The sequence below is a fragment of the Alosa sapidissima genome, chromosome 2, assembly GCF_018492685.1.
Source record: "Alosa sapidissima isolate fAloSap1 chromosome 2, fAloSap1.pri, whole genome shotgun sequence".
NCBI classification, from domain to species: domain Eukaryota; kingdom Metazoa; phylum Chordata; class Actinopteri; order Clupeiformes; family Clupeidae; genus Alosa; species Alosa sapidissima.
The window spans coordinates 22,984,811-22,996,836 of record NC_055958.1 but is presented as its reverse complement, the minus strand read 5'-3'; the positions used below and the strand labels follow the sequence as shown (position 1 = coordinate 22,996,836).

Sequence of the window (12,026 nt, the reverse complement as noted above, 5' to 3'; positions counted from 1 at the left end):
TTGTATTATTTGTGGGAGAAAATATCCAATCACATTTGATAAATCCTCATCACTCGAAAGTGGCTCCAGTAGTAAAAAAATATCTGACCACCTTGGTGGTCAAATTAAAATGATCAAGTTTTTCTTTTTTTTTTATTTATCAAAGTCATCAGATTTTACCATGTGGGGCGCATAGAAGTAAGCTGAAGAAAAGGTTCAAATTCAGTGCACTTGATCATTTTAATTTGGATATAAACATAAACATGTTACGTTTGTCTTGCCCTTTATGTGGATGTGGCTGTTAAAAATATAGCTACACCAAATCATAACAGTTATTATTTTTCACCAGTCTTGTTAAGACAAATAATTTAAGAAAATAAACATGTAGTAGCACAGAGTGAACAGACTCCTAAAATAATATACAGTAAATGTAATATTGATGTCCACGCAATTCATCTGACAAACATTAAAGCTTACTTGGTAACAAAAGAAACAAAAACTATCAAATCACGATTAGGAACTGGTCCATTTCTTTAACAGTAAAAAACATTCCCTTCTTATTCAAATATGGCACAAAACATGTCAATTTGTATTATAAGGTATTAGTTTACAAAATAAAAATAACAAGTAGCCTACAGATGTGAATATCAAATATGTCTGTGAAGGACATAACGCATCATGTTAGTTATGTGAATAATGTATGACATTTTGCAACAGCAGTTACAATTTTGTTCCCTGATGTCTACAATTCAATATGTCGAGTTTTTGGCATTTGAATTCATGACAATAAATCCATAAATTCAGCTTTTGTTAAAAAGCCCATTTTTACATACATTATCACATAGACATTTGTTGAGATAAGGAAAGATGCTTGAAACTTAAACTCAATGTAAATGGAATTAAAATAATAAACCAGCTCCAGATATAGAGCATTCTTTTGTAGTAAAATGACTCAAATGTGCTTGTGTGAACAGTATCTTGTGCACTGAGTTTGCGCAGTTTTGTGGGCATGTATAACATCAATTATTTTCCATTAAAACACATGTAAATATGTTGACTTTGTGTCACTTCCTACAACGTTCTTGGCAGTGCACTTATAGAAACCAGTGTCTCTACTGGATGGGTTCTGAATGACCAGGGAGCCTTGTGGATGAAGATATTTGTTCCCATAGACACGTGGCTGAGTGCCGGCTTTAAACAGAGTCTTATCAGGCATCTCCCAGGCCACCTCTGCTTTGGGGATGCCAATGACCATGCAGTTCAACTGAATGGCCACACCAGGTCTGGCATAAGTCACTGCTCCAGGACCGTTTGTTATGCGTGGCGGATAGGCAATGACAATCACCGGCACGGACAGGACAGATGTGCCGTGCTCATTAGTGGACTTACACTGGTATGTCCCCCTGTCATAAACAGATGCCTGCTTCACCATAAGAGTTCCGTTTTCCAGAACTGTGTAACGTCCCATTGTCTGGGGTCTCGTGAGCACAACACCACCAGGCAGAGTCCAGGTAAGCTTAGGGAGGGGCGTCCCTTTGGAGAGACAATTCAGCTGCAGGTTTTCGCCGTTGATAATGCTCACCACTGAGTTGTATTTGTTATTGATATCAGGCTTCTTCTTTGACTCTAGTGTGACAGTACGCTCAACAGAGCCAGCTGAGTTTCTGCCAACACATTGGTACCTTCCGATCTCAGTCAGAGATGGGTTTCTGATGAACAGGGAGCCATCTGGCCTGTGGTGGAATTTGTAAACAGTTGTGCCACTTGTGATTGTTGTACCATTGGGAAGGATCCAGGTGACCTGGGGAGTTGGCCTGCCTTCAACGGTGCAGTTCAAAGTCATGGAAACTCCACTGGTGAGAGATGTAGATTCTGTCGCGGGCTCCTTCAGCTTGGGTTTCTCCAACTCATCTATCACATCAAGAGAAACCTGCAGACGCGCCTCCCCCCCCTCATTACGCGCAATGCAAAGCAGCTGGATAGAGTCGGTCGATCGCAAGGAGCGGATGTCCAGTGTTCCGTTGCGATGCACTGTGATTCTGCTGCCGTAGTATGGAGCGGACAGCACCACGTTCTCGGGCAGGACCCACATGACCCGTGGTATCGGGGTCCCCTCCGCTTTGCAGTGTAGGAGCTTCCGCTGATCCCTCAGTGCTGTCTCCTGAGTGGAGCTGGCTGAGCTCTGAAGCCCGTTGATGGTGGGGGCAGAGACAAGAACTTCAAGCCTCACCAGTTTCCTATCCACACCTGCAGTGTTCCTGGCAGTGCAGGTGTAGGTCCCATTATCTAACCTCTGCACTTTCTGAATGAGCAGAGTCCCGTCTGAATGTAACTGGTATTTGTCTGAGGTGGGGGGTATGATGCGGCTGGTTGGAGTCAGCCATGTGATGGTAGGAGTAGGCTCCCCCTTGACGCTGCATGTCAGTGCCACGGTATCTCCGTAGTTCACTTTTATAGTTTCAGAAGTTTTATTTCTGATCGCTGGGGGCTCTGGCACAACCTTTATGTGAACCTTCATCTCATCCTTTCCCAGTCGGTTCTCAGCATAACATGTGTAGTCACCCTCCTCTTTCATTCCCACTTCATTGAAATAAAGAGTGCCGTTGTCAAATACCACATACCGTCTAGTGCGCACTCCACTGTCGTCTGATTGCATAACACTGTTAACCATAGTTCCATCTGGCAGGCTCCACCTGATCTCTGGGTTTGGGAGACCGGAGGCGATGCAGTCTACTTTTAAGTCCCCCCCAAAGGAAACCTTCTGGCTGCTCAGCTGCTTTCCTTCAATCTTGGCTGCTTTCATCATCACGTTGGCCTTGAGGAGCACATAATCATCGCCCATTTTGTTTCTGGCAACACATAAGTAGTCTCCCTCATCTATGTCTGTTACTCCTTGGATTATTAGTGTGCCATTACTGAAGACTCGCATCCTGCGATCAAAGCTGAAAGCGGGAAACAAACAAAATATGAAGATGAATAAATTAAGTAAACGATTACTATTACACACAATGAACTAACTTTTAACTTTGACTTAAGGAACAATGATAATTAATTACACTACACATACATTGATGTTCAGGCTTTTTTCTATTCAGTCATACACACCTGTAATGTGCATCTATTAACTTCTTAGACGGGGTCCTCCACACAATCCTGGGCGCTGGATCGCCAGAGGCCACGCAGTTCAGACGCAGATTCCCCCCGTACAGCACATCCGTGCTGTGAGGAGACGTGGATGTGATCTTGGCTGTGGAGGAGCTCTTCCTCACCACCAAGCTCACCGTCCGCTTTGCAGCCCCTACGACGTTAATGGTCATGCACTCGTAACTTCCCGAGTCTTTCACAGACAGATTGCGAATGTACAGCGTGCCATTGGGGAAGACAAACATATTTCCCTTCACAAACTGCGAGGGGCGGACCTGCGTGCCGTCATAGACCACCCAGCGGATGCTTGGCTGGGGCGCTCCCTTGGCACTGCAGTTGATGTAGACGGTCTGCCCTTCAGAGAGGGTGATGTTCTCACGGTGCAGCTGCTGGATCATAGGAGGCAATGCTGCAATGTGCACACGCACAGAGAGTGTGTCAGCCCCAGCCACGTTGCTGGCTATGCATTTGTAAATCCCTCGGTCTGGGTAGTTGATCTGCTTAACCTGAAGAGTACCATTGGGCAGGAGCATGACTCGCTGTTCCGTAGTGCTGAGTGCATGCAGCACAGTTTTGTTGGGAAGCACCCAGGTGATGTGTGGCTCTGGCAGACCTTGTGCTTGGCACCCCAGGCTGGTGGTTTCACCCAGGTACACAGTCACGTCGCGATGCCTGGGGGTAAGCACTTTGGGCTGTTGTGCCATGACAAAGAGGGTGACGGTCAGCTTGTCCACCCCGTAGAGGTTCTGGGCTGTGCAGAGATATGGGCCTCGGTCCTGAAGCTGCACATTACGAATCACAAAGGTTCCATTTGGCAGGACTTCAAACCTCTGGAGCTTGCTGTTTGCTGACATGATAGCTCCTAGAACAAATGGAAAAATAGAGTCATTTGACATAAATGTTTTTATAATACATTTATTTTCACGAGGTAGTCATCTCTAAGATTAATTATCCAATAACTATGAAATCATTATAAGTAATAAGTCTTGGGGAAGACACGTTGCTTTATTTTGCCTCTGTGATAAATTGGCTATGATTCATTACAAAGCTAAAAATTTACAGACAAAATATTGGACCCAGGAGGCTAGGAAAAACCATTTTGTTCACATAAAACTACAGATTGCACATTCTCCTGGACAGGCTTGTCCCATGGCCTCTGTTTGAACCACAGTCTCCAATTTCAGTGGGTGTACCGTTTACCGTACCACATGTGTCTTATGGATAGTGACAAGTAAGTGTCACAATCCTCAGTCTCATGGGGAAAATAAAGAACTTTGTATTACTGGCTACTTGCTATGAACTTAATAATAATAATGTTACTTTACATAGTTGCGTATGGAACTGAATATTCCCATACTTACAAATAGATGTCCCCCTACCTGTGGATACTTTGGTCCATGTGAGGAATGGCTTAGGCTCCCCAACAGCATCACACGGAAGCTGTACATCAGTTGAAGCGTTGACTATAAATGTGTAGATATTGTTGGTGGTGATCTTGGGTTTTCCTTTTAGGCGAGGCACTGTGACAGGTCTCTGAGATGACCCATCATATGTGTTGGACGAAAATACTGTGGCGGAATGTCGATTTGTTGAGGTCTGACTTGTTTGATGCTGAGTTTTGGGTTTTGACGAAGCAGATATCTTTAAGACAGTCACTGGAGTTCTAGTTGTAGATGTTTTGGCTGCAGTTGAAGAAGTAATTGGCGCCTTTCCATTTGTTGACTTCTGGGAGTTTATTTTCCCATTTTGCTCTGGGGAACTTGTGACAGATGGCGTTCGGTTTATATCAGGTCTGTGAATGATTAATGGATTCCTATTGTTGAAGTAATATGGGTATCTGTAGTTAGTACTCGGTATTCTTCCACTGTGACGGTCAGGAATGTAATTTCCTCCAGGATACCTTGATCCATGGGAGACCCTGTTGTTTCCAGGTAATGTTACACTAGGTCTTAATATTGATGAAGCTGTTGTTGACACAGCAGCTGTTTTTTGTGCTGCTGTTGTGGAGGCTTTTGTGGACGTTGTGGTAGACGTTGTGGTGGGCATTGTGGACGTTGTGGTAGACGTTGTGGTGGGCATTGTGGACGTTGGGGTGGACGTTGTGGTGGGCATTGTGGACGTTGGGGTGGATGTTAATACTGTTGCTGTAGTAACAGATATAGTAGTAATATCAGTTGTGCTTGTTGGCTCTGTAGTTGTTACTGTGATGACTGTTTGTTCAACATCATTGTCTTGTTTGGGCTGAAGGTCATTTTCTTTGTTTTCACTTGACAAAGGTGTCTTTGCGATTGGGGAAACAACACTGTGTTTATCTGTGACTGTGGTCAAAACAATTTGTGGAGATTCTTTAGATAGAGTATATGGAGTCTCATGATATTCACTGGCTGTTGTTGGTGGTTTGATGGTTATAGGTATGTATGGTGAGGAATCCTCTAGGTGCTTTTCATTATTATTCTGATTGCTAATGTCTTTGACAGAGGAGACATCCTCGCCTAGGCTGACGGTATGAGAGGTTGGCTCTCTTGAAGCATGTACACTATTTACCCCTGACTGTGATGATACATGGCTTGTTATGTAGGTCAGAGTTGTTGCCACATTTTCATTTATGATCTTCGCATTCAGTTCCAAGTCTGACAGAGCTGTTGTAGACTCCTCGTGGCCAGCAGCCACAGAGACAGATTTGTGGCCTGGCTCTGACATTGGGCTTGCTACTGAAGAAGCTGTGTGCTCGTATACTTGAGGCTTTCCTTGTGTTGTTACAAGTGACAGTAATGTTGAGGAAGTGCTTGCTGGTGGAACTTGCTGCTTTCCAAGCTCAACTTCTTCATGTTGTTCTTGTTGTCTTGTGAGCATTTTGTCATCTTGGGCTGAGAGAGTTCTCTCTGAGTGAGTAATTGTATGTTTTGTAAAAGGTCCAGATGTGGGTAATATGCTCTTACTGACTGGTGAAGCTTCTGTAGATCTGACATGTGATGAAGGGATGGTAGATGTTGATGGCTGCTGTGGCTTAGGAGTTACTAAGCGTGAGATGGGTGGTCTTGGTCTGAGTCTGTTCATTCGTCTTCTATTGCCGTACCTCCTTCTTGAATTCCACTGGACGTTTGATCTAGGGGGCACTGAGTTAATGGGGACTCCTTGTTTGGCAACAGCAGTAGATGTAAATTTCGCAGTTGGTGTAGAGGTTGTAAACTTTGTAGTGAGACTGTTTTCATTCACTTTGTTGTTTGTGTTTACCTCAATATCAGTATCAACTGTGTGCAATGGGATGACAGAGTCCTCTATTACTGCATGTTTTGGTGGCAGAATAATTGGTAAAACAGTGAAGGCCTGACTATCTCCCATTTTTACTGTAGGAGTTTCATACAGTCCATTGTCCAATGCTAAAGTAGGTTTTACAGCAATTTCTAGAGATGAGGTCTGTTCCTTTACCTCAGTGTTTGATTTAGGTGTATATATTTGGTAAATATCATTAGTCTGGTCTTTTGTATGAGTAGGGGCTGCCACTGTTTGGTGTTGGGGTATTTGCAAAGGAATTTGAGTGTTGAGAACATTTAATCCCTTCTCTGGCAGAGCAGTGTCATCTGGAGTCGATCCTTCTACACTGTCACCAGGGTCAGGCCAGTTGGACAGGTCTTTATGATTAATTTTTCGGACTGGTGAACTGGTGTGAACGGGGCTTGGTGTAGTGGGTTTAGGAGCTGTTTTTTGACGTATTTTTGCCAAAATGTCTGCCCATTTTTGCGGGTCTATTTTGGCTTTTGATGTTCCAGAATTTCTCCTTGGCTCAGGAATAGGTTTCCTATTTTGTCCATGGTATCCTTTTCGAATAGGTTTTCTAGGGCTTAGAGGTCTTCGTTGAGGATGTCTTTGTGGAGACCCTCGTATTCTCGTATGGGGAACTCGCTGCCTGTTTATACGACCATTGTTCGGGTTGCTTGGAGTTTTGTCCCATATGCCATAATCTCCTGAAGACTCATCATCATCTATGAAAGCTTTTATTTTAGTGGAGATTCCTGCAGCTGACTGTGGCCTCATGGGATACCTTCTCAATGGCTGAAGGGCCTCCTTACCTGTAATTGTTACCTTTGATGCCAAGGTGTCTGTACCATGGTGGTTAATAGCCACACATTTGTAATAGCCATTGTTACTGAGCTGACTGTGTGGTATAAACAATGTTCCATTGGAGAAAACATAAGCCTTTGATGAATTGGCTTTGGTGGTTGCTTTACTTCCATCTGGGAAAATCCAATTGATTTCAGCATCAGGGGCTGCAGAAGTGACACATGGAAGAGAGATGGGCTCTCCAACTGAGTGTGTCACTGCTGGCCCTGCCTTCTCACCTGGAGGGGGAGCTGAGGACTCCACCACAGCTAAGCGGAATGGAAGAAAATCTTGATCATTCCTCACCTCAGCAATACAATAATATACACCAGCATCGGAGTGGCTTAGTGTTTTCATGACCAGCTTCCCACTGCTGGATACAGCAATCCTCTTGTCAGGGCTGGTGTAAGGCGCTTTGATTTTGGAGCCATCTGGCAGCATCCACTGAACTGATGCATGGCCAGAGCTTAGCACATTGCAGTCCATTTCTATCATGCCCCCTGTTACAGCAGTCATGGCAGTCTGTGTTTTGTTGTTGTGTTCAATCATTACCCAGTCCCTTCGCTGTCGTCTCATCATTTCTATCTCCCAGTTTGATGAGAAATGGGTTCCTAGGATCATCTTTACATTTTTTGCGGTTGAATGTGGTCTGTTCAGCTGTAGCTTCATGAAGGGCTGCATCAACCAGGATGGCTGGGATACTATATTGGCTTGCACCCCAGTGTAGTAATAAGCATCTTTTTCAACATCCTGTCTATATCTGTAACTCAGCTTGGGTTCTTTGCTAAGCATTATCACTCTCTGTAGGTGGACAGGCACTTCACTGTAGTATGCAATAAGTCTCCACAATCTCTCATACTCCTGCCGCTCTATTGGGCACTCCAGGTCAAGGGAGAGAGTTAGGTTAGCCACAATCTCCTCAGATCCTATTTGTTCCCAGGCAATTTTGGTGGACTCTCTTTGTGCCTCAATGCGACAACTGAGATCCACTTTGTTTCCATGTTCATCAGACAGATTGAGTGTAATGTTCCCAAACGGCCCTCTCAATTCTTCAGCAGAGAGTAAATCACTCAGACTCGGCTGAAGGGTGGGGTCCTTCTCTGAGGAGTTAATGACAGGTCCAGTGCAAGTGAGGTCTTGAAGGTCTGAGATTGTTTTCTTCACCAGATGTTTTGGAGATGCACACATTGGACAGAGATGGCCTTTAGGGTATGCTTTGTCCTTTTTACATTTCAGAACTCCTGAAAAACAAAATAAATCACCTATGTATCAATATGTAATGTTATTTATTACTGTGTTGAGAATTATTATGACAGATGTTTAAAAAAAAAACAACCTGTGAAGCCAACGACACATTTTTCCATTTGTAGACAATACAGATTTTTCTTATTATTAAAACAGCAGATTAAATGCAGTTAAAAATGCAATGAAATATGGAATCAAATATTGCAACATGCAATGCCGTAATACCTGAATGGCTGGTTGTCCAGTCTAAGATATGATTCATTCTGCAATCACAGCTCCAGGGATTGCCATAAATTACGAGATTTTCCAACTGGGGCATGTTCTTTAGCAAGTTCTTTGGGAGAGTGGTCAGCAGATTGTCAGCCAGGTGCAGGTGCTTGATGGTGGACAGGGGAAACTGCTGTATCAGGGAGAATGTGCTGAAGGTGGCCGGGTGGAGCTGCTGGATGTGGTTACCCTCCAGGTTGACCAGTCGTAAAGAAGTCATTCCATGGAAAGCATCAGGGTGGACAAACTCAATACGGTTGTGGTCCAAGTGCAGCCTCACCAGGCTTGTCAAGCCAAACAAGGTGTGCCCAGTGATCACTCTCACTTTGTTGTAACTCATTTTCAGCACCTGTGAGCAAACAGTTATTTTACTGGTTTGCTGGTACCCAGTTGATATTGTGATATATTGTGATAATCTTTTCAATGTAACAATTAAGAAAATATTGTATTTTAGTATGTCCTGACTCCTGTGAACAAGTACATACATTTTAGCTTGACAGGATGCAAGCAGTGATATGACTTTACAGGCAGGTATAGATGGTGATCTACTGGGGGGAAATGTACCTGTAGAGACACCAAGTCTTGGAAGGCACCATGGGGGATTTCATGTATATCATTTCCATGCATCATTAGAAGATCCAGTTTTCTCAGTCCATCAAATGAGCTTTCTGTGATCTGATTTATTGTGTTAAATCTGGAAGTTGCAAGAATTTGTTATAAATGTTAATTCTATAAAATATAACTATTCTCATAGTACACATAATAAAGCATATGAAGTTTTTGAAGTATTTTAAATGTCTTGTGGCCTCATTTTAGTTTACCAGAAATAACATAGCTTATTATAGCTAACTAACAAAAACATTTTTTTAAGCAATCAAATTTCATTGTCAATCTTACTGAGTCAACGCATGTCATTGCAATACCAGAATAATTTCCAGGGGGCACTCACCCCAGATTCATGCGTTCCACTTGTCTGGGTATTCCAGCAGGCACACTGAGCAGGGAGCGAAAGGTACAGTGCACCTCTGTGGGGAGGTAACAGGCACATGGATGTGGACAACAGTGTCCTACTTCCAGCAGAGATCCCAGTAGCATCAGTGCCAGGGTACACGTGCCAGGGAGGCCCATCTTCACCCAAGTTCTAACTGAGATCCTGTCAATATCACACAGACACATAGCCACTGTAATGCCTTGTGACTGATGATTTAGTGCCTGGCCTATGGTTGACTTACATGCCAAACTTGTGGGCGTTTCATTAGCCCTCAAATTCATTTCATTTTAATTTTCATGTTGCCAGGCTATGCAGAATGGAGTAGGCATTGATCACACCTAGTAATGACACTTACAGCTTCCCAGTGCACATCCCATTATAAAGATGAGTAACAAAGGCAAATAATATAGTCTAACATAGGTACAAAACCACGTGACTGTTATAAAGGTCATTTATAGTTACTTCAACTTCCACTTTGCAGACTTTATATGCAGGCTTGCCATTATGTCACTTCTGGCTCATTACTAGAAACAATGCCAACGAATATGAGAGCTCAGTAGGCTACAGACTAAGGTAAATTTCCCGAGTGAGCTATTTATTGATTGAAGCAAAAACATTAAAAAAGAACATATTATGACAATATGCGGATGTGAAAATGTGTTTGCAGTAAAAAAGAGAACGCATCAAACGTACCATACAATTAAAGAATCCCTGGTGGGTTAGTAGAAGTTTTGCATCTGTTGCTGGCACTTCACAACAAGTGTGAGTCCATCCAAATCCAGTTTTTAGAGTCTTCTCATCCTCTGTCTTCCACAGACGTATGGTATTTATAAAAAAAATAGAGATAATTCTGGAGCTCCGCTGATTTAGCCTAGGCTACTATTTAAGATTGATCTTTTATGGGCTATATCCTGCATACATCCGACGAGTTCTTTAGATTAAGCTATAGAACAATTTTGTGTCCTCTTGAAATTGTAATCCTGGTGATCGTCAGAAAGGGAAATTGATCCTTATTTTCAAACTTGTGAGATGATCAATTTCTACGATGTTTCAGAAGTGCAGGAGAAGCAAAATAGCGCTTGTAAATCAGAGGTGTGAAACTTATGAGAGAGGATGTTATTTCCAGCCGCTACTTCTGGGGTGCAAGTCTTTTGTCCCACCGAGAGGTGGACTCTCAAGATGATCATGACGTTCAGCCTGGAGAAAGCGATCATAGAGGAGGGGCCTGCCACAAATACACCAATATATCTGAGTCAACTTCCAAAGTAACCACAATGCTAATTTGTAACAACGAATGCATTACTGCAAACAGTTCAATAATATGTGGTAATATGAAGGGAAACGCTCAGGCAAACTCATAATTACAAAAGGGAAAGCTGCTTGAACCCTAGAGCAAACCTGCATAAGTAAGTCATGATGCTATTTATAAAAAATGCCCACTCCCTTGACCTTTGGTTATTTGAAACCATTCTTTACTATTAATACATGCATCCAGGAATAAACCATTTGTCAAGGAAGAGGAAGTAGTGTAGGCTAACCGTATAGGGACGTCAAAATCAATGGGATTTAATGTGCATACCCTCTAGCCTAATGGGTTATTAGATAGTTGCTACAATGCTATTGTGATAGCTATTTTTAGCAGGTCAATGCAGCTGTATGAAAAACTGGTCATGATTGAGTGATAGTGTGAACTCATCTGTGAACTATTGAACGTTTGTACATAAACACTCATAACAAATGGAAAACCTGAGACATTGTAAAGCAAGATACTTTGTTTTGCACAAGGCCTCTTGCACTTGAAATGCATCTCTATGCAGTTATTAAAAAATGACCATGGTTGGTCTGAGTAATTTGTTGCATTTCTACATTCTACATCTGCATTGCCTATTTGTTGAGCAAGACACTACACTTGACCATAGAAAATTGCTGCAAGAGTTCCAACTTTCCCCTAGAATTTATAGCTGGCGGAGAATGCATAATCAAATTGGTCTTGGTTGTATACAAACTGAACAGTAGCCAGACTAGCCACATGCAGTTAAATGAGTCATGTGTGTTTACATCACTTCTGAAGGTTTTCAAACCAGTCTGCATGATCAAAAGCTGGGTCTGGTACAATAATCTCCAGTTGGTGAAAGAAGCTTTGTGGAGAAACTCTGACGGAGACTAATGGATATAATGATTGAGAATGAAACGCTTGTTGTAAAACCTTTGTACAAGTGCAGGCTAAGTAAATCACTCATCTCTAAGTATGGACCTACAGACTGTACTTATTACTCTGATAACTCAGAGTATGATGTGG

The 12,026-nt window shown here is 42.8% G+C and overlaps 1 protein-coding gene across 1 annotated transcript; it reads right to left on the bottom strand.

The window, feature by feature from the left end:
* On the bottom strand, positions 1–10,869 carry mxra5b (matrix-remodelling associated 5b). The gene is made up of 7 exons (XM_042084245.1): positions 10,421–10,869; positions 9,686–9,889; positions 9,301–9,430; positions 8,695–9,085; positions 4,503–8,465; positions 3,085–3,985; positions 1–2,921 (listed from the first exon to the last, which is right to left on the bottom strand). The coding sequence occupies exons 2-7, from the start codon at positions 9,862–9,864 to the stop codon at positions 1,013–1,015; spliced, it is 7,473 nt and encodes a 2,490-aa protein (XP_041940179.1). The 5' UTR covers positions 9,865–9,889; positions 10,421–10,869; the 3' UTR covers positions 1–1,012.
* Between the last annotated feature and the right edge of the window lie 1,157 nt (positions 10,870–12,026).

Coding starts and splice junctions, on each gene's coding strand:
- mxra5b (XM_042084245.1), bottom strand. CDS start 9,864: ATGGGCCTCCCTGGCACGTGTACCCTGGCACTGATGCTACTGGGATCT. Junction 8,466..8,694: donor CTGGACAACCAGCCATTCAG/GTATTACGGCAT, acceptor TTTGTTTTTCAG/GAGTTCTGAAATGTAAAAAG. Junction 3,986..4,502: donor ATGGACCAAAGTATCCACAG/GTAGGGGGACAT, acceptor CATTTGTTCTAG/GAGCTATCATGTCAGCAAAC.